This window comes from Rhinolophus sinicus, chromosome 3 (genome assembly GCF_057876585.1).
Source record: "Rhinolophus sinicus isolate RSI-liver-muscle chromosome 3, RSI-T2T, whole genome shotgun sequence".
Taxonomy (NCBI): Eukaryota; Metazoa; Chordata; class Mammalia; order Chiroptera; family Rhinolophidae; genus Rhinolophus; species Rhinolophus sinicus.
In genome coordinates this window covers 171,011,330-171,034,234 of record NC_142503.1, presented here as the reverse complement: position 1 = coordinate 171,034,234, position 22,905 = coordinate 171,011,330, and the positions used below count along the sequence as shown (strand labels likewise).

Here is a 22,905-nt window from a genome sequence, read left to right as displayed (position 1 = left end):
AACCACACACTGTTCTCCTAAGGGTCCCTTTGATTTTTGTGGAAAGCAACAGCCAAAGAGAAAACTATCAACAGTAACGTGTACATTTCAGTTGCAGTCTGAGTCAAGGGGACGTGCTTCCCGATTCTCTTCCTCATCTTTCAGATCTCGGCAGACCCTGACCTCTCCCCTGCACAGTTCAGAGCTTGGCACTCAGCAGGCACTCAATAAATGTCTGTGCCAAGTGAAAACAACTTGCTGGGGCAAGTAGGAGTCAATCCTGCATCCGTCCCTCCCTTTTTTCCTCCCTGGCGACCTTTGGGGCTCTGGTTTCCTGCAAGAAGTGAATTATTCATGTCTGCTCATAGATATCAAATTGGCCCTTCCCAGTTGCCAGCAGGGTGGAGCAGGGAGGTGGCTTTGTTCAGTCTGTAAATAGGAGGAGCAACCTCCTTGTTCAAACAGCACTTGCAGGTGGGGACTATTTTTGCTAAGTCATCCTGGGGATGCTCAAAGCCCCACTGTGGGATCCTGCCTGCCCTTCCAGGCTCCTCCTTCCTCCCCACCCCTTTAATAGATCCTTAAGTGGGCTCACGCCACTCTGCCAGGCTCACCCGGCACTTTCATCATGGCTTACATTGCCAAGTCCTTCTACGACCTTTCTGCTATCAGCCTGGATGGGGAGAAAGTAGATTTCGGTACATTCCGAGGCAGGGCAGTGCTGATTGAGAATGTGGCCTCACTCTGAGGCACAACCACCCGGGACTTCACCCAGCTCAACGAGCTGCAATGCCGCTTTCCCAGGCGCCTGGTGGTTCTTGGCTTCCCCTGCAACCAATTTGGACATCAGGTGAGGGGTCCCTTGTATTGTACGCAAGGAGTTGGGTTGTCTAGTAAGCTAATGGGAGGGGAGAGTGACTATGAAGGTTGGAGTGTCTGGAATTGGGGGTATGTTTTGTTCATCTAGGTCTTTAGCACATGTGATTCCCAAGGGGATGTATATATGATTCTGTGTGTGATTCAAGACAGAGGGTGTGGATTTTTATTGTTGATTGTCTTCCCACTCTACTCCGTGAGGGCTGGTACTGGGTCTGTTTTTCTCTCCATTGTGTCGTCAGTGCCTACGGTATAGAAGACACTCATTAAATATTTGCTGAATGAATGAGAGGAGGAAATAGAAGATCAATAATTAAACTAGAATTAAACTGACTCAGGAGACTTTAGTTCTGGCCAGACTTGGTTCTGCTGTTTAATGGCTCTGTGCCCCAGGAAGAGTCATCCAAATTTTCTGCTTCAGTTTCCTCATCTGTAAATTGGGGATAATGCCACTTACCTTATAGGATTATTGTGAGTTCTGAGGATAAGATATACAAATGTAACTTGAAAAATATAAAGTAATATGCAAATGCAAGCAACTTTATTATTTAGGTTGAAGGATTTTGTTTGTTTGGTTTTTTGTTTGTTTGAAAGCAGCCAGGCGGAGAGTGAATTTGGGGCAAGCTAAGGATGTGCAATGTGTGTGTGTGTGTGCGCGCGCGCCTGTGTGTGTGTGTCTGTGTGTCTTCAGAGCATCATGTGCACCCATGTCTCTGATTAATGGGTCATATTGTTATAGAGCTTCAGCCCACATGCCTCAAGTTGTCTTTTAGGGATTGTTCTCTTTGCACTTATGAACAGCACAAGCAGGCAGAATATCCTCAAATAAACCCTCCAATTATAATCCCTTTAGTTCAATTCACAATGGCATGAAAGCAATGGAGAGATAAGCAGAGATATATGCAGGAAGGCTGAAGTGTCATCTGCTGTGACAAACCTGAGCCCAAACAATTGCTGCCCTCGCTGTCCCTCCCTCTCAGTCTGTTTTAAGGTTTCACCAATGCAGGAGAGACAGAAAGGGCAAAACCTCTGTCTGGCCCCACTAGTGCCTCCAGCCTTACACCGTCTCTTCAGGCTGGCTAGTTACTGGATGGAGTCCATAACCTACCAGTAGCCAGCCAGCCATTTGCATTAAGAGATAAGAAGTCTAATAGAGATCAACTCTGGGCTCAAGATATCATGAAGGCCTAGAACTGACTGTACTAATTGGTTCTAGTAGGTCAGAGGCAGGAACTTTCTCCCAGAGGGAGATATCTGACTCTTAGATTTGGGGGGTAGAGTGGAAAATGAGGGTTTCCATGGGCCTTTTGGGGATGTCAGGGGTGGTGAATGCTGAGTGGGGACAGAACAATAATGGCAGTGGGGAGGGAAAGACAGGTAACAGGTTCAGAGCTAAAGCATTCAGAGCTGAGTAGAGTGAATGAGTGTGAGGTACAGGAGTCTTGGGCTAGCAGTCTAGAAGTGAAAGGAATTATAATGACACATTCACAACCTTTAGCCCTCAAACACTTAATTTCCTTAACTTCCCCTTCCCCTGGCCTATTCCAGAACCCTAAACCCTCTGTCCTATTGAATTCATCCCTGTTAGTCACTCACTATGTAATTACATTTAGAATACATTCATTGATGTCTCTAACTTACTTTGCCTTTGAGGCACCTGAAAAGTAGATTTCCTTGGATACCCGGGGTCTTCCTTCATCAAAGCTTCCTCCTACTTGCACTTCAGATCTAGGACAAGGCAAGATGAAAGCAAGAAGTTATAAGTTCCATTCCTCTAAGCCTCACTTCCACCCTTCATTTCTGGAGCTGAGTAGGGCAGAGCAAAGACCTCGACTCTCACATGTAATTAGAAGCAACAGAGGCGAAAACAGGACAGAAGAAAAGGGAAGGTGGTGGCAGGATGTGCGTGTGTGTGTGTGTGTGTGTGTGTGTGTGTGTGTGTAGGTAAGTAGAAGAAGGGTCCCATGCAGTATGACGGAGGTTCCTTTGCCTTTCTATTGCCCTGAACTAAGAGTTCCTCGAAGCTTCAGACTGATACCCTAAGAACTGCTCAGGGTAGATTGGAGAGAGAAGCAACAATTCAAAAATGCTAAATCTTTCACTAGAAGAACAGCCAAGCTAGGAACTGCAAGCACTTTCAGAAATGGCCTAGTAAAACATCAATAGCTGTGAGAGGGAAAACTCCAAGTCAAGAGCAGGGCAAAGCAAATGAAGAAGGGAAGAAAAGGAACTGAGAAAAAGAAAAGAAAAAGATAGAAAGAAAATAATGATCCTGGGAAGGGAGTATGGAAGGTGAAAGATGTACATGTTGTGGACCCTTCATTTCCCCCCTCCCTTTTCCATGCTCTTTGTCTTTTTCCTCCCCCAGGAGAACTGTCAGAATGAGGAGATCCTGAACAGTCTCAAGTATGTCCGCCCTGGGGGTGGATTCCAGCCCACCTTTACCCTTGTCCAAAAGTGTGAGGTGAATGGTCAGAACGAGCATCCTGTCTTCGCCTACCTGAAGGACAAGCTCCCCTACCCCTATGATGACCCATTTTCTCTCATGACCGATCCCAAGTTCATCATTTGGAGCCCGGTGCGCCGCTCAGATGTGGCCTGGAACTTTGAGAAGTTCCTTATTGGGCCGGAGGGGGAGCCCTTCCGACGCTACAGCCGCACCTTCCCTACCGTCAACATTGAGCCTGACATCAAGCGCCTCCTCAAAGTTGCCATATAGACGCGAGCTGCTCAGCACGCAGATCTGCTCTGTCCAGCCCCTGAGTATCTTTCCTTAGGATTCAGTGTGCCCTCAGAAGACACCACTGGACCTAAGCTTTCCCTCGAGATCAGTCCCCTTTATTGAAGAGCCTTGCTTTTCCAATCTGTCTGTTTCCTTTCTTCCCCAACCTTCTGGTTGGTGATTCAACTTGGGCCTCCAAGACTTGGGTGGGCTCTGGGCCTTCACAGAATGATGGTGCCTTCCTAAACCTGTATGGGAGGTGTCTGAGACGTGTGAAGGGCCCCGAACCAGCCTGCTGGCTGAGTCCAATAAAAGGCAAGTGTGGAAATGGCCAAGCTCTCTGTGTCTTCTTCCTTGACAGGGTAGAGGGATGACACAAAACTGCAGGTGGGGCAGAGGGGCTGGCAGCACACAAAGGCTCGGGAGAGGGAGGCCCTGACCAAGGGGACGTACTACTGTCTGGTAAGCAGGCTCTGGTCAAGGTCTGTGGTGGCAGGTGGAGTTGCAAGAAATGTAAATTGTATTATTGCTTTATGGCTCTTTTCCAGAACTGTGGAAAGGAGGTGATAATGAGAGATAAAGGGGAGGGAAAGACAATGGACCCTTTGGTTGAGGGTACTAGGAAGTTAGAAGATTCCAGTCAGGAAGACTTCACAGTGGGTACCAGGTCAATTAAACATTATCTGCACCTTGAGAATTTCCTGGGAAGTCAAGTGGTCAACTTTTACTAATAGCAAGGGCATGGAGGGTGCAGTTACTGGTACACAAAGAGCACTTCGTCCATTTCCTGGTCACCTTGCTGAGTAACACTCGTTTTTGATGCTTTGCTAGACTGACTCTCCCTTTAAAGTTCACATTTCCACCCTTGGCTTTCTCAAACTCACCTATTCACATCCTCAGGCACAAGACAAACAAGTTTAGGTATGATTGGTTTCATTTCTTCTTCCATGAGGGTGGGGATGGGAGAAGGCCTCCATTCACAGTCAGACTGTTCATAACCTGCCAACAGGATAGCTGTTCTCTGTGACAACAGAGTCCTGTTGAATGGCTTTGTAAGGACGTTGCCCCAGATTCCTCATCTAGTACAGGCACACTCAAAAAACACCACCACCAAGGCCAGGTCCTATCATGTTCTGGAAAAGACACCTGCTGAAAGGCCACTGCTCTGTCACTGTGCCCCACACACCCCTTCCAGGAAACTTCTCATTTCACTTTTTCTTCTTTGACCACTAGATGGAATATTTTACCTGTCTGTATTGAAGCCCTAAACAGACAATTCTCCAAATTGAGTACACTGCTTGAGGAGAACCCTCATGCTGAGAGGAAAATGCTCTTCCTATGATGTTCCCATAACTGTTTTCTAAGCAGTTGCATCATCTGAGAAGCAAATGTGGAATAGAGGTTAAGGACCCCCACTGTCTGACCTTCAGCTAAAGCTATGTCATTGATGGGCTTTATTTCATAAGGGTAACCTGAGTGTTATAGTGAGAATCCCCTGGTGTCCTTCTGCTAAATTAAGGCTACCCTTAACTTGACTCTTGAAAACTCAAGCCTTTCAAGATTCTCTCTCTTAAAGCCAACAGTTAAGATATGGGTTTCTGGGGGCAGGAACAATCACTGATTTTAGAGCAATTACCAGAGACAAATTGCTTCCCTGAAGAAATTAAATACAGAATTCCTATTAGATGCTAGTAGGATTTGTTCTCTGTCTTGATAGTGCTATAGCCTATAGTTATATCCAATAACAGAACGAGCTATCCTGGTTGTTGGCATTATGCCACAGGCAATTTGGGGCCTGATGTGCCACTACAATCTGTTGGGTCTTTCCCACGAGTCTCAAGTTGAAAGAATTATTTAGAGATCCCAAAGGAATAGGAATTACAGTATAAGTGATTTTGCAGAGAGAGTCAGAAAGGACCATTATGCTAGGAAGAGGGCCCCTCGTTTGCATAGGGGAAATGCTCAATGCTTCAGAAGGGACCTGACCAGTTTGGCTCAGGAGGGAACAGGGAAGGCAGGACTGGAGAAACTTGTTTTTACAAGGATACTTGTTTTACTAAAGCTTTAGTCGCACTGCTATTAAAATGAAGACAAATGAGAAATTGTTTTCTTTCCTTAATTCCTCATCTTGTCGGTCATTCTTTACATCCTCAGAAGTATCAGCTTATGGTCATAAACAGACAAAGCAAAGTTTAATATATAATCACCCACTTTCCTAGATCAACAAAGTCTTTTAATCAAATTTCCCTACGGGCACTCGGGGAATAGGGAGGAGTCTCATAAACAAGCTTTCCCAGAAGTACTGAGGTAATGCTCCTGGATTGAGTGGGACAGAAAGAATCATTTCTCTGAGAGCTCTTACAAAATATATAGCTTGGAATAAGTGATTTTAGGGGACCAAGATTATACATAGACTACAACTGATGATTATTTCCATGACTGTTCCCACAGCTATTTGTCTTTAGTTTAAGAAACAGCCAAATTCTAATTGGTGATTTCACATCTGGTGATTTCTAATAATTACCATCAGAACCATCATCCAAACTACCATTTACTATACTCGTACTCATACACTGCACTAAGTATATACCAGGGGCGCCAAAACAATGTATACACATGACTTGTATTCATCTTTTGTTATCGGTACCTATTGAGTATTACAATTTTAATAATTTTCCTTTCTTAAAAGGTGTATATAACTTTTTTGGCGCCCTCTGTATATTAGGTTAGTTAATCTTCATATTGACCCTGTGAGGAATTCTTATCTCTATGTAAAGAGAAGGTAATTGAGCAAGACACCTACCAAGGACAGTGGGCTATAGAATAGCAGAGTTGAAAGTTAAACCCAGTCAGCCTGACTCCAAAGTCCCTCTTCTTAACGGTGACTCAACAGTGCTTCCTTCGGTCTCGAGTTCCTTCATAAAGACCACTGACAGCTGCCTGTACACAGCACGGCACGATGTGTAGAAACCTTTCACTTACATTATATCATTTGATTTAAAAACTGTGAAGGTGGCATAATTATTTCTATTTTTTTCACACAAGAAACAAAAGAACAGATAGAATAAGTGACTTGCCTAATATCCCACATTGAGCAGGTGACAAAGCTAATTTTAGACCCAGGTTTTGTTGATTTCCTAGTGTATCTCACAATAGATACGTACAGTGAAGCATACATTTTAAAACTGACAGCCTGAAATTCAGGCAAATAACTTAGCCTCACTCATGAAAGACTGAAACTGAAGATTCTTGATACACTGAAATAAAGAACAGTGAACATATACTTCTCAGTGATAGCTTGTAAGTGACAAACTATGTATCTGGTTGTGCCCAGACTATATCATATGTCAATTAATTAGTACTGGGAGAATCCAGGACCATTTGAGAAACTCAGAGCTAGCTAAAACAACACAACAGCAAGCATCCTGAGCTTGGAACTCCAAGAGTCTAACTAGGCAGACCCCAGATCAAGTAGAGAAAGAATGAGGTGCCAGGGCAAGCCCACGTTCCCAATTACACCTACAGGTGAAGTCTTTCCCTTCTTGCAGCTTAGTGTGGAAAGGTAAAAAAAGACTGATGCTTTTGCCTGGTTCCTGTTTATTTGAACAGAAAAACACAGACTCAGTAGTGACAAAGGTCTTTATTCATTCAAAGGTCTTTATTCTATTAGACCCAGAGAAGAGTTCTAGAAGATGGAAAAGAATCACAAAGCATAGCACAATGTTGGTTAAATAATGAAATATATGGCTAAGATCTTGTTTGAAAGTTTTGTAGTAGAGTCCAAAATAGAAAATTATACATTTTGCAGTAGATGAGGATGTCAGTAGGAACATACAAAATTGTACTCTTGAGCTCCAAGTGACTAAGTTGGAAGCATTCAAATTCCAAGAAGGGACAATTCAGAGGCTGTAACGGGCTTAGTGCTGCTATTTAAAGTGATGAAGCATTTTTTTCTCCGCTTCTGGATTCATTTCACCAAATGGTTTCCTCAGCAGGTCAGATATAGATTTGCAGAAAGTGGAAAACATTTTCCAGGAATAAAACAACTGATTTCTAAGGAACAGCTGATTTAACTTTTCCAAATAATAAATCTTGGTCTGACATGCCTCGACTCCTCCAAGCGCAGTCATCTATATTCTCAACCTCTTCCTGACCTTGCCAGAACTCTTACACCTCACTGCACTGAGCACTATGGTTGAGAGGGAGTCGCTGTCCTAGCTGTGTGACCTTGAGTAAGCCACTTAATTTCTTTGTGCTGTAGGTTTTTTGGCTCTAAAACTGGGACAACAATAACATCTACCTTACGGAGTAGTTAATGAGGATTAAATAAGTGCTTTAAAAGGCCTTGGCATGTAGTAAGTACTCAACAAACCTCAGCTATTATTATTACTCGTTATACAACAACGCTTTTCCCTGGTATCAACAATGACCATTTTGCTCACTTTTTTTTCTTATAAGCAAAGCCTCAGTTCAGAATGCCCAAGTCTCTTAGATCTGAAGACAAAATAATTTTGTCTCTAATGCCTGACCCTTTAAAATTTTGTCTCAGAATGAGAAGAGCTAACTAAAACCATCCCATTGTGTCTAGTACTTTATATGCCTTCCAAAGCATTTTACATTCATTATGCTTTTGGATCTTCGGACAATATTTTAAAGGAAGTATAATATCAATTCTTATTAGCCCAATTTTATAAAAAGGGGACAATAAAGTGCAGAGTCATGCTTTGTTTAATGGTTATATGGCTACCAAATGGCAGAGAGGCCTGAATACTAGGGTTTATGACACCCAAGCTAGTGTTCTCTCAATTATGCAAGATGAGGTATTTTAAGACCCCTTTGGGGCAATTCAAAACATTCTATTTATTTATATTAACTAAAGTCCACACTTTATTCACATTTTCCTCTTTTTTACCACATGCCCTTTTTCTGGTGCAAAGTCCCATTCACCTTACCACATTACACTTAGTAACCATGTCTCCTGAGGCTCTTTTTGGCTGTGCTGTGAGAGTTCATCAGATTTCCTTGTCTTTGATGACTGCACAGTCTTGAGGAACACTAGTCAGGTATTTTGCTAAATGTCTCTCAACTGGAATTTGTCTGATGTTTTTCTGATGATGAGACTGGGGTTATGGGTTTTGGGGAGGAAGACTACACGGGTAAAGTGCACTTCTCACCACATCACATCAAGGGCACAGGCCATCAACAGGCCTTATCACTGATCACCTGGCTAGTGTCTGTCAGGTTTTTCCACTGTTAAGTTACTTTTCTTCCCTCTTCACACCATACTCTGGAAGAAAGTCGCCACGCACAACCCACACTTGTGCTACATACGTTATTTGAGCACATAATGTAGCTACAGACATTAGCTACATACATTATTTGAAATTCTTTTGTATGGGAGATTTGTCTACCCTCTCCAATTTATGTATTTATTTATTCAATCATTTATTTCTATCAGTATGGGCTCAAATTTATTTTCAAGTTTGGGTTATAATCCAATGCTACTTAATTTTTTGTTCAAATTATTCCAGCTTTGGTCACTGGGAATTCCTTCAGTTGGCTCTTCTGTCCCTTTCACATACCCAACCACTGTGTTTTGTTTTTGTTTTTTTGAGCACTTTCTTTTTTGTGTGTGGCACAAGATGCTCCAAGCTCATCTTGTATATTTACTGCCCCATTTTTACTGGAACCAAGATCTGGGCACTAAGTGTGCTCTCATTCTCATTATGTTTTAGCCACATAACTACTAACAACGATGTTTCACTCTGATGTGAACTGGGAACTTGAGCAGAAGAGCTCAGCTCTAGAGAATAGTAACCCCCTAAGTTACTTTTTTTCCCCTCAAAGAATAGGTAAGTCTAAGCAGAGAAAAATGCAAATAATTTCCATCATAAACTAAGTAGGACACACCATCAGTCTTGCTGTATTATAAACCAACACAACATGGTGACAACAGAACTACAGAGGAATCCTTAGAACAACAGAGCCATTTGCCGGGGGTCATCAGGGAGAATACTGATAGTATCTTCAGCTTTGCCACATAACAGACACAGCATGGTATACTCCTAGAACAAGACAAAGCACATAATTACTTTGAGGAATAGGAAGAAAGAGGTTTCCTAACTTACTCAGGTGAAGTTCTCTATATTGTCATGGATATTCTTTCTGTACATTAGATCAATTTCTTCAACACCTACAAGCAATGTCTTAGGTTTAGTTTATCTATCCCAGAGCCTTTTGTTTATATAAATTGAATACATGCTGATGCTCTATTTACTATGTATAGAGAATATCATCTTGGAAATGCATGGCCATTTCTTGGACTTAAAAAACGCACATATTGGGCTTAGTCAGCGCTGCTGTTTCAAGTAATGGAGCAATTTCAGTGTGGGCCCCTAAGAACAAATTCCTGTTCTTCAAGCTGTTCCTTTCTAGGGTTATTTAGCAATAATATGCAACAGGAATGATTTTTAAAATGACAAAAAAGGGAGACAATTCCTAAACCAGAAAAGCTACTTTTATCTACCCCAGGAAAATCAACAATTATGTTAAATCCATTAGTATGTTATGTATGCCTCATATTTAGATTAATCGTTGTCTGGAATTTGATCTATTTAAGGAGTTTTATGTTTCTTGGGCTTAACAGATGTCCAGACTGGTGACAGAAGGGATTTTGTTTTAAGTAAAAATCCTTAGGGCAAAATCCTTATAGCTGTCCCTTTCCAGAATATTTAATATGGTCCTAAACTATAGAAACATTTCTTCTAAACCTTTTGTTAAAAAACCTGTTATTTTCTTTAGGAAAATAAACATCTGTGTTAAATCTATGAGTATTTCCACAGCTAACAGATGGCTAGCCACCTCGAAAATGATCAATCAAGCAGTTTGTGTTTCATGGTCTGGACAATCACTAGGGAGAGGGTCACAGAGATAAAACAATGACTACAGTACAAAGACTCAGAACCAGGCAACTGTCCTTCCAGTTCCTTCTAGTGAGTTCAGCAGGGGAACTTAGCTGTGGCAGTGGAAAGATTGTTTCTTGAAGACAACACTTAATTTTAAAGTCTACTCTCCACACAGTAGAAACAAACAGAACCTAGCTAGACCTCGGCGAACAAATACGTCTCATGAATTAAAAATAAAATAGAAATCTACTCTCTCCAAGGTCTTTTACTGCTCTCAAATACTTCTGCTTTCACCTACCAAACATTGCTAGTAGGATGTCAACCTCTCACTGGAAATGAAGAAAAAAGTAATAAACTCAAAATGGGAAAATGTGTGAAGCTAGACAAATATTTGAGTTTTCCACCAATCTATCGACAAACTTTTACAATGCCTAAACGCTCTGCAATGTGCTAGGTGCACTGGGAGACATGAGAGAAGGCAAGGACAAGGCCTGACCTTGAAAAATTTACAATCTAACTTGTGATAAAGAAAAAATCTAACATGTGGTATAATCTGGAAAGATTATTAAATCAGTAAGACTGATTACACTTGTAATCTTTAATTTATAGGCAGCCTGGAATCCAAATTTCGTTGTAGGTCAACTATTCAGAATTCAAAAGCAGTTTCCCACATTAGTAATCTTGTACCCAACAGTTAGGTTCCCAAGGAAATCCAGGGAGTCTTTTAAACTTATACAAGTACTATAGAATCTAACCATATATAGCAGTGCTGCTGTGGGAAAATATGTCTAGAATTCTACCTCAGGATGCCAGGAACATATCTCCCTGTGCTGCCAGGAATGTGACAGGATTAGGACATTGTTTACCAAAACCCGCCAATTTGGGAGTCAAAGGATTTGGCTACATTATAGGAAACCTATGAGAGAATAGTTTTAGTCAAGTGAAAATGAAAATCAGTTTGTAGACGGTTAAGAGGAGCATAGGGAAATAAAGGAGAGAGGGTAAAAACCTATTCAAATAAAGAAGCAAAAGGAAGGAAAGAGAAGATTAGAGGATGAATCAAAGAGGTAGCTGAGTGAAATGAAAAGATTTTAATTTACTTTTAACAAATAAAGAACTAAGTATATTTCATGTAAAATTTTTAAAATCCCATAGAGTAACAGAGGATGCTAGAAAGAGAATATGAGGTTCCTGAGGAAATGCAGCAGGGGTAAGCATTAGAGAGGAGGAAATAAAACTCTCCCTCTATAACAGGAGAAAGTCTCAAGTCAATGCTATGTGTGGTGTAGATAAGGAGCAATGGGAAATAAGAGAAAGGGAAGCAGGGCCAGCCCAGCGAGAGCCTTAGAATGAGAAGCCTGGATATTATACTGTAGCTAAAGGTGAGCTATTGTAAGTCCAATGAGGTAGTCTGAAAGCACCATTTTAAGAAAAATAATCTGATGGCAGAATATAGAATATAGGTGGGGGGAAGTGAATGCTGGGAGAGAGAAGACGTAGAGAATCAAGTCTGCGAGTTTTTTTCAAGAGAATTTCACACTACCTAGGCCTTGTGAAGACAAGCCATCATCCTTTACCGTCTTCTTCCTACCCCAGAGGGCAGCTTTGAAAAATGGCCGTGTTCAGTCATAAAGGAAAATCAGCTAAAATTTTGGTCTCATGGCAGTAATATACTAGGGCTCAGTTAGGGCATACACAGGCAATCGCAATTTAAGCACTCTATAAGTAGCTCTCAGGAGCTTCAGGAGCTTCTGGAAAATAGCTGTAAGCACTCCTTTCCTCCCATGAAAGGAGAGGGCTGCTCCTTTACACCCATGACAGCTCACCCCCTATTTGGCCACTACTCTTTCGCTGAGATCTCGATTTTGCCCCAAGTTACATAGATATATACATATTTTTTGAGGAATAATTTTTGGATGCTGAGGAGATGTGGTCAAGATGATGTTTAGATTAATCACATATTAGACCAGATTCTGACAGGTGACCAATTGCTTTTTTCTACATTAAAATAAGAATGTGCGAGAGTGGTTATACTATTTTATAAGATTCTGTTATGCAAGATTTTATTTTTCCTAATTATAGTACTATTCAAATTGGAAGGATTTTTAAAAATCCCTTTGCCTATTAAAAGCTCTAACCTAATATTTGTATCCTATAGATGAACACGTAGTTCACACTAAGTATTATAACTCAATCTGAAGGCTTGAAAATGGAGGCAGTGAGGGGCAAATGCAGGTTAAAGCGTGTCCTCGGGGTTTCCAGTTTGTCCCTGGTTCTCCCACATTGCCTAGCTTGTCTTCTTGGCCATTAAACCTGTCAATCTTCGGCCACCTCAGGCCTACACCAGCCTGTAGATTCTTCACGTGCTCTCACAGTTGTGTAAGGACTAGTCCTTATAATACATGCCTATTCTCCATCATTATAGTGGTTCATCTTCTCTCCTCCAGACTTGATACATCCATTTGTCATTTTACTTAACAAACAACATTAAAATGTCTACTGAGACTACAGCGTCTTACTGAGTCTGTACATTAAACATTAAAACATTAAAATGTCTTACTGAGGCAACTGAGGCAACTGAGACTACAGAGTTGCTCAACTCTGCATGCCTACCAGGGAAAACAAACATAGCCTCCTCATCACAATTTCCATGCACAGCAAGTATGGTCGCAGTGGGCAGAACAACACTTAGAGCCAACAACTGTACAATCACATAAATGGCAGAGGAAAAACAGGCACAGTAGTAGCCTTATAAGCTATAATGTGCTGGTCTTTATAAACAAAAATGACAGGACTGAGATATCACTTGTAAGGCAGACAGTCTGATTTCTAATTCTTACAAAGTCAGGTTTGAACAGATCCACCAACATCTAAAATGTGTCTCAACTTACACAGGTAGAAAAGAGGATGGTCTCCTTTAATATTATGAAAACTATATCTAGATTTTCAAGGTTACTTTTATTATCTCCACCCACACACACAATAACATATTTATACATTTACCTGAAATTCATCCATGATACTGAATGTATACTCATGCCTGGCTACTACGTGATGACAATTCTTACACAGATCTGCTGAAACAGAGAGAGACTTAAATAATTAAATCTTGGAAGGTGTCTTAAGAACAGTAAAATTTCTATTCTCAGCATGGTATTGCTTTAAAAGAATCATTAGCTGTCATATTTAACACAGCAGGAATCCCATTATAATATCTACCTTGATAAGAAATCCAGAATTTGTCACATAGCAATGCTACATAATTAAGGGCCTGAACTCAGAGATTTAATGTGCATATATTAATTCCCTCTGAAAGCTCTCTAAGGTAACCAATTAATAGACATGTGTGTTTTTTAAGCTAGCTGGACCCACCTAACTATGTAAAAGCTTGTATTCTCAGGAATGATAGAAACTGTGCTAGTACAACCAATCATAAATAAACAGCCAATGCTAAGACATTAAAGTGAATTTAATGGTAACAAAAGCCTCCAGTAAAAACATGATAATAATTATGATTTGTTGAGTGTTTACAGTGTGCCAGACACTGTTTTAAACACTTTTCATCTGTTTACTCAATCTTCTCAAAAACTCAAAGAGGTAGACACAATTGTTACCACATTTTTAGGGATAAAGAAACACACACACACACACACACACACACACACACACACCCCGTGGTTAAGTAACTAGGATACCCAGTTAGGAAGTGTTGGAAGCAGAATTCAAAACTAAGCATTCTGGCTCCAGAGCCCTTGCTATTAACTACTATGACCTACTACCTGGAATGAAACAGAGTTTAAAGGGTTATATCTAAAAGAAAGAAAAAGATTCTTCTAATTTAGAACATTTGTTGATAGCCTGACTATTCTAAAGGCTTAGTGTCTGTCAGACCCCTCTTGCGAAATATCATTATTTGCATATTCAGTCCTCATATATTCAGGATGTGCCAAAGAACCAGGAGACAAGCCAAAAGAGGATGTGGACAGTTTAAACACTTGTCACAATATCTGGGCACTGAAGTGTACATATACTTAATGTACTCGCAGAAATTCTTAGTGCCAACCTCAGAACTAATGTTTATTACACATTTGTTTGGTTTTCCAGTATTGAGGATGAGGAGCCACATACGAAGGGAGCATATTTACAGCAGCAAAATAAACAACAGACTAACAGTGAGACAGAAGATCAAAAAAAAGCTATGAAAGCAGAAACAAGACTGAAAAAAGTTATAGCCTGAAAAAATCATAGCATCCAGGACCATTTAGTACAGAGGCACACAGCCCTACACACTTTAATAGCTGTTGAACATCCAACAAGTGCTAGATAAATGAGGTGTTGCAATTCCCTCTTAAAAACCTAACTAGCAACTATGTGTGGCAATACAATATTGAAATAGGCCTCATGATACTTTGCACAACATATCAACTACCAAAAGCCAACAGCTGCTCACAGACTTGCATGAAAAGGAAAGGTCTACTCACGATCATAAGTAACTATTTCTTCTCCATCTTCCTCTTTCAGAGACTTGTTTGTGATCAGCATAAAATCCCGCTTACTGCACACTGCACAGCCTGTAAAATTCAGCAGGAAAGAGCCATTCTCCAGGCAGGTGTTACCCTAAAATATTAAAATATGGATTTAATTTTCTTGTATTTCAAAATCCTTGGTGAAAATGATTAGACTTAAAATCTCTAAAGGCAAAACGGCTGGAATTTACTTGCTTGAAGTAAATTTTGAAATTATAGGCTTTTCTCTAGAAGTGTTATTTGTAGTAAATAAAACTGAATCAGTGTTAGAGCTATAAGTCTCTGAGGCCTGCAACTATGTTTAAAAGAGAGGACTAAACACATATGGATATTTAGAAATAACTTAATGAAGCTTTAATCATCTAAAATATGAAAAGGAAAAATTAGAAAAACCTAATAGCCAACCATATTTAATAAGGTATCGTATCATAAAATTAGAATTAAAACTCAATCAAAATGGAAAGATTAAGCCATTGATAAAAATGATCTTATACACTGAGATGCTCAGTTGATGGTTGACATAGCATTTTTCTGAAGCCTTAAAAATACCACAAAATAAACAAACAAAAATAAGCTCTCAGCTCTACAGATGTCAGCCCTTAAGGATATGTGTGATTCAGGCAGGGAGGCTAAGCTCTGCAATTCATCAGACTGACACTATGGCATTCAGAAGAGAAAGGGTTTTGCTTCATTACTAAGAAATTGTCAACAACTTATGCCCCTGGCTCTAGGGAGATGTTTGCTAAAGGCTTACTAATAATTCTTCAGAACTCAGATTATTTATGAAATGACTTTAAATTTAATCTCACTTCTGAACAAGAGTATTTTCAGTCAGTGTGACTAAAAGCCATTCAAATCAACATTTCTCCAATGTTGCCTGATCTGTGCAAGTGGAGAATCTGAGGATGAGTCACATGTTCCTGCCTTCAAGGAGCTTATGAATCATCAGGGGAATTAAGACCCACCTGAAGCGATGTCACAGTGAAACTTTCCTGGATTCTCAGCACAATTAACCTCTCCCCTCTGAGTGGCTATGTATTAAGGAAGAGATTAACTCTGGTGGGGGGAAATGAAGCTAACTATATAGTTTGAAGATACTAAAACACAGGCACATCGACTTATTAAAGGGGAGAAAAAAGCCTTGAAATTAAAGTATAAATTTCTGCTATTAAAAACAGTGCTTTGCTTTGATTAAAAAAAAACATAAACAAGTTCTAGTGAGGTATAATTTACATACAGAATCCACACATTGTTAGGGTATAGGTAAATGACTTTTAATAAACATATATGCCAACGTAAACATACCCCAGTCAAAATATAAAAACTTCTGTCTTCCCAGGAAGTTCCTTCATGCTTTGCAGTCTATCTCTAACCCCTCTCTCACCAGAGGCACCCACCCACTGATCTGATTTTTATCTCTACGTAGAGACTAATTTTACATATTCTAAAATGTTATATAAACAGAACCATACAGTATACTCTTGCATCCAGCTTCTTTTGCTCAACATAATGTCCATATTAGTCATCTGTGTCGTTGTATTGGTTATTTGTTGTTTTTTATTGCCAAGTATTATTCCATTGCATGAATTTATCTGTTGACTGACACTTGGGTTCTTTTCAGTTTTTAGGTATTATGAATACAGCAGTGATGAATGTCCATGTATAAGTCTTGTGTGAACACATGTCTTTCTTTGGGTAAATTACTAGATGTGGAATTACTGAGTCATACGGTAAAAATATAGTATATATAAACTTTTTAAGAAACTGACATGTTTTTCCATTTTCTATTCCCACCAGCATTGTGTGAGTTGCAGTTGTTCTACATCCTCACCAACACTAGGTATTATGTCTTTTTTTTATTTTAGCCATTCTAATGATGTAAAGTGGTATCTCATTATAGTTTAATTTGCATTTCTCTGATGACTACTAAAGAGGAGCCTTTTCATGGTGCCTATTCATATCTCTTCTTTTGTGAAATGTCTCTTCAAGTCTTCTGCCCATTTTTAAAGTTAGGTTGTTTATCTTCTTCTTGAGCTGTGAGTTATTTTTATATCTTACATACAAATCCTTTGTGAGATGTATGCATTTTCTCCCTGTCATTGGTTTGCCACTTTTATGTAGTGTCTTTTGAAGAGCAGTTTTGACTTTTATGAAGTCCAATTTATCAAATTTTTTTCTTTCATTATTTGTGCTTGTCTTCTACGATATCTTTGCCTATTCCAAGGTTGCAAAGGTTTTCTGCTAGAAATTTTATCAAAATTTGATCCATTTTGAAATAATTTTTATGTGATATGAAGGATCAAGTTTCATTTACTTCCAGCTGAGTATTCAGTTGTTCCAGACTATCCTTTCCCCACTGAATCACACTGGCACCTTTGTGGAAAACACAAATGACCCTATATATATAGGTCTACGTTCTTACTCCCTTGATTTATACATCTACCTTTGCTCTAATATCACACTCTCTTGATTACTGTAGCTTTACAGTAAGTATTTAAATCAGGTAGTCCTATCACTTGGCTAGTTTAGCTTCTTTTTATTTCCATCTAAATTTTAGAATCAGCTTAGAAACATTTATAGAAAAGCCTGGTGGGGTTTGAATCGAGACTGCTGTGAATCTATAAAAGCTGAGTGCTAAGGACTCCAAGAAATTAAGGAATGAGAAAGAGTCTTAAGAGAATAAAGCTCTAAATACCAATTTCAAGTAAACAGAATTCTGAACAGGACTGTATCCATAAACACAGGCATCTTATATAATGTGGTCTAACCTTTGTAACCTTACCTTGTAAGTAGACAGAATGTAAACTCTAAAGAAACACTGAGAGAAAAGAGATTTATGTTATCTGTTGTGAGGTAAGGAAATAAATACTTGCAATGGCAAAACGTAAGTACACTGTATAAGAAACGGATGGGGCTTTCTGTTAGGGCCCTGGTCATTGGAAAGCTGTGAGGGTAACCTTTCATCAATGAGATATGGCTCTTTTATTAGATGAGGTAAGATTATTAACATCCAAATTTGAGAAAGTAAATTAAAGCACACAACATTCAGGGAATCTTTAGAGGCTCCCATAGTAGGAGTGAAAAAAAGAATGCAATCTAAATAAATTCCACAGTAATAATAGAAGCTATAACAGTTTCAAGAAGACAGGAAAAAAACTCAAACATTAAATACTCTTAGAAAATGTGATTCAGATAAAACCTGGTTGAGGACTTGTAAAGGTATGCAAGTGTGCAAAAAGAAACGGTTGAATACTATGATGATAATTAGTATGAGAGTATATTATGGTAAAATTTTATAAATTTGAGAAAGCTGCAGTTATTTTGACAAGAATTGAACAAATTTAATTTGCTTTTCCCAGAAAACGAGTCTTTCAGATGGTCCAACTTATATATGTTTTGTCAGGGAATATTTAAAATTAAAAATGGAGAATACAGTTTCTAAAGAATGAAATTTTAAGAGTCTCTTGCTCTACCAACTGAGCTAGCTGGGCACCGCTAAAGAATGAAATTTTAGTTTTGCTGACTTTCTCTATTGTTTTTCTACTTTCTATTTCATTAATTTATAATCTTTATTATTTCCTTTCTTCTGCTTGCTTTGGGTTTAGTTTGCTCTTGTTTTTCCAGTCTTTAGTGGAAGTTAAGTTATTGATTTGAGGCTGTTCTTTTTTTAATAAAGGCATTTAAAAATGCAGAATATCATTTTTAAAGCACTCATTTCACAATTGTTTTACTAATTCTGTAGAACTCAGCATTTAATTATGATTTAATGCTAAGTAACCATGTGAGTACATGAACTTTGGTAGCTTAGTTTTAAGTGATGTATACAAAACATGTAATTTCTAATTTAAACATATTACTAATTCACACTGATCATTTCTCTCTGATTAAGCTAAATTAATGATGCATTTCTGTATTGCTGCTATATTACTAAGAAGTTTAAAGCTGAGATTTGAACTATATGAAATACAGGTTTGAGTTCCAATTTGATGTGGAAATGTCTTATTGCAATTTTGTGCCTAATAAGTAATTTTAGAAAATGCAGTAGAGTTCTAGTTCCAATTGGTTTGCTAAACGTTTTCCTGAAAGAAAAAAAATAATTTGGTTCACAATTGAGTACAAAAATTTGGATTCAGAAAATTAATGTGGTTCATTTCCAATTTGATTCATGCTTGAGTTCAAGTTCTCAGTGTAACATTATAACCAAGTAGGCTAGAGCTCTGTTAGGAATTCATTACTGTGTTTCTAGACTATGAAAAACATCTACCACAAAACTCCAGAAAATTTTATGAAACCAAAGATAAATAAATGTTATCTACTCATTCTGCACTTAGAGCTTCCCAACATGCTAATCCATAATTTTTCTCTGCTACATTTTTTGAATGAGTGGACTACACTTGCTACCACCATCTTATTACTCTTTCCTTTGCTAAGCTAAAGCTTCTGCTCTTACTGCCCTTAAAAATACCTCATGACTTCAAAAAATCCAAGAGTTGGAAGGATCCTTGAGATTTCAAGTGGTCTGTTAACCTCTACTGAACAATAGGAAGAGTTCAATTCCCCTAAGGATTACCTATTCTATTTTTTAAAATCTGTTAGAAAGTTCTTTATTCTGATTCAAAGCCCATTAACATCCACCCACTAATTATTTCTAAATCTGCCATCTGAAATTCCACAGCAAAGTTTAATTCTTCCTCATGACAGCCCTTTAATTATTTCAGAATATAATAAAATCGGAGAAAAGTGCTCATGAAAGGCACTTTCCTGGTTTTCCAATTACCTCAATCCTTTCCTCTTCTACCTATACTTCATTTTCACTTCTTAAGTTAACTTATTCCTTAAAGATCAGTCCTTGATTCTGCTTGATTCTCTACATTCGTTTCCTAAGAGAATAAATCTTTTCTATTTTGAAACCTTTACTTGGCTGACTCATCTGTTTGAATCTTGCAAACTGCAGTCTTGTATTTTCACTTGATTCCTTGGATGCCATACTCTCAACCTCAAATGAAAGGTGATAAAAAAAAAAAAATTTGACCTCCAATTTTAGAAATAATACTTCCAATTTTTTCCAGTTGCCTACACTGAAAACCCTGAGGTCATCTATAGCTCTTTCCTTCTTCCCTCCTACGTTAAACTGGGTGAGACTTGTTAATCCTTTCTTTGAAATGAGGTCCTCATTATCTCATGTCCACACTACTGATGCCATGGCTCCCCAAATGTTCTGGGGGGCTCTCCTTTTACATTTCCCCCGTCGCATCATTTCAACATACAGCCATGAGATTTATTTTCCTAAATAACAGATTTCAGAATAATTTCCCAATTCAGTTTTGCTTGATGGTTGTCCAATGCCTAAAGTGTAAAATCTAAACTTCTCAATATACCTAATTTTTAAGTCTTTTGATTAGCTCAACTCTTAAGAATCCAACCTAATCTCTTTAATTATCTGCACTGCAAAGATCTCCTTCACCGTCTCTGTAATGTACAGTGTTCGTTATGGGATTCATAAAAGTCTCTTTTTAAACTTTAAAAAATGTATGAAATAGTACACAATACAGAAGAGTATGTGAAACATAAATGTACAGCATAATGTGTCTACCTATTAGGTGTCAGTAGAATCCCCGGATGTGACAACCCAAAATTTTCTCCGCATAAAGCAAATGTCCCTTGGGAGGCAAAATTTCTCCTCCTTCAGAACCACTGCTCCACTTTCATTACTCATTCATTCAGTGTTCTATTCTATGACTATATCACACTTTTCCAGTCTGCTAGTACAAATAATGCTATCATGAACACTCTTATAAAAGTCTCCAAGGACATATGCACATGGCTTTATTTCTCTAGAATGGGAATTGCTGGATTATTCATTATGCACATCTTTATTTGACAATGCTAAACCTCTTCTCAAAAGGGTTATGTATGCCATATGAGTTTTCATGTTGCAATATATCCTCTCCCAAAAATTACGTATTACTCAAAATATCAAGAGACAGAGGCAACTATAGAGATTTTCTACCTCCCAAGCATTACAAGAATCCTTGTACTTGTTATTTTCCCCCAGCCTTCAGCTCCTCCTTGGTATTTATGGACTGTACTTCTCATTTCTTGTCAATCACATACTCCCCTAAAATGTAAGTTTTCAGGCAGTAAGTTTTCAGAAGCTGCCTTTTATTTCTTCTTTGGTATGCCTTCCTGGCCTAGCAAAGTAATCTAGCTACACCCATATAAAGGTTCAATAAGTATACCTTGAATAAATGAGAGTAAACAAGCTTCGGCAATCTCCAGAGCTTGAGAGGTATAGAGATTTAAAAGAAAGTAACAGCCAGAAAACCTCACCTCCAGTCTTGGCTCTCAATACTAACTACAATGTCAACTTGGACAAGTGATTTCCCCTCTCTGGGCATTAGTTTCTTCATCTGCAAAACTGGGTTAGAACAAATGACCTCAGAGGTCCCCTTCTTGCGCTAGAATTCAGTAAGAAAACTGAACTTCATCAAATCAAACTTAGGATGAGACCAGGGGTAGGGGTGTTGGTGTCTGTCGTCGACTGGGTTGATGGTAGTGGGGTTCCTTTTGTTGTCCCCTGGAGCTAAAGAGAAGTGGGGTGACGGCTGATGTCAGCCACAAGGGCGGGGACGAGAGGGAATGGACCGCCACAGGCCGTCTCCCGCTGTCAAGTGCCTAAATACAGCTACCGGGTCATTGGGACAGGCAGAGCCGCCGATTCCGCCCCGCGCCCGGCCTCCCAGGGAAGGCCGGCCGGGGTATGAGAAGCCTCGGGGGCCGGCCATGGGCCAAGGGAGCGGAAAGTTCTCGGCGATCACTCGCTCACCCGGTTGGGATATTCCTTCTCCACACAGTCCCCACACATTGCGACGCCGTTAACAGGGAAGGTCCTCCAGTGCTTCCGGGAAGACGGTACCTCGCGAGAGCTGAGAGAAGCCTGCCGCATGCGCCCCAAGTACTCAACCTGGCGTAGTTAGTCTCGGAACCAGTCTAAGTCTCCGCCCCCTAGCAACTGTTGTTAGGGAAGGTCCTCGTCTCTTAGGCAACAACGGTGGGCAACCGGTAGCACTTCTGAAACCTTCCGAGAAAGAGGAAGAGACCGGGGACCGTGTGGCGGGAGGGGGAAAGGGATCTTGGACTGAGCAAAGTTCTAACAGGCGTCTTTCTAAGTCTAGGCTGACAGAAAGGCAAGTCACAATACGCAACACAGGTAACTGTGCCTCACGTTCAGCTGTGTTTCAGCCAATCAGCTGTCTTGCCTTATTTCACATTAAAGCTGAAATTATAATTTAAATATTTTTTTCCTTAGCGATTTCTTAGGGCACTGAGAATGATAGATCAGATCTCAGTAGGTGAATAAGGAATAACTGAAGTGTTGGGGAAGAGGCACTTAGAGCTTTGCAGAGAAATCTAAAAGAACACTTAAAATGTTAATAATGAATGACCATCCCAGAGTCCTCTGGAGAACATAGCGATGGGAAACGCATTTCATCTGTGTCACGGAAGCACCTCAGTGTCAGGCATAAAGTATGTAAACAGAAAATGGTCAGGTCAGTTATCCCTGCATCATTTCTTAATCCTGTGGAGCTCAAAATGTTTGCGATTGGTGCCCTGATACTTCCTTAGTAACCATTTCAACGCAAGCCAGTTGAAATGGGTTAATATGGGAATTCTATCTCCACTGGAGTGCTGAAATTGTAACCTGTAGTATTTCAACCTTTGGTAAGGTTCTGCAAGCTACTAAAAGTCACAGGTGTGCTAAGAAGCACTGCAGGAATCAGTGCCATCAGAGTTTATTCTTGGAATAACTATAATGCCTTCCGCTAGTACGAGGTTTTCAGCCTTTTAGTGTCCTCATTTCAGTTTCTAATTTTATGCTCATACAACCCTATAATAT

At 39.5% G+C, this 22,905-nt stretch overlaps 2 protein-coding genes across 2 annotated transcripts; one reads left to right on the top strand and one right to left on the bottom strand.

Moving 5' to 3' along the window:
* The first annotated feature begins 465 nt into the window (after positions 1–465).
* GPX2 (glutathione peroxidase 2) lies at positions 466–3,912 on the top strand. Its single transcript, XM_019733417.3, has 2 exons — positions 466–829; positions 3,224–3,912. Exons 1-2 carry the CDS (start codon positions 608–610, stop codon positions 3,572–3,574), a joined length of 573 nt encoding a protein of 190 aa, XP_019588976.1. The 5' UTR covers positions 466–607; the 3' UTR covers positions 3,575–3,912.
* Positions 3,913–7,198: 3,286 nt separating this feature from the next.
* CHURC1 (churchill domain containing 1) lies at positions 7,199–21,992 on the bottom strand. The gene is made up of 4 exons (XM_019733418.3): positions 21,835–21,992; positions 14,964–15,099; positions 13,486–13,556; positions 7,199–9,642 (listed from the first exon to the last, which is right to left on the bottom strand). Exons 1-4 carry the CDS (start codon positions 21,952–21,954, stop codon positions 9,550–9,552), a joined length of 420 nt encoding a protein of 139 aa, XP_019588977.1. The 5' UTR covers positions 21,955–21,992; the 3' UTR covers positions 7,199–9,549.
* Positions 21,993–22,905: the final 913 nt, after the last annotated feature.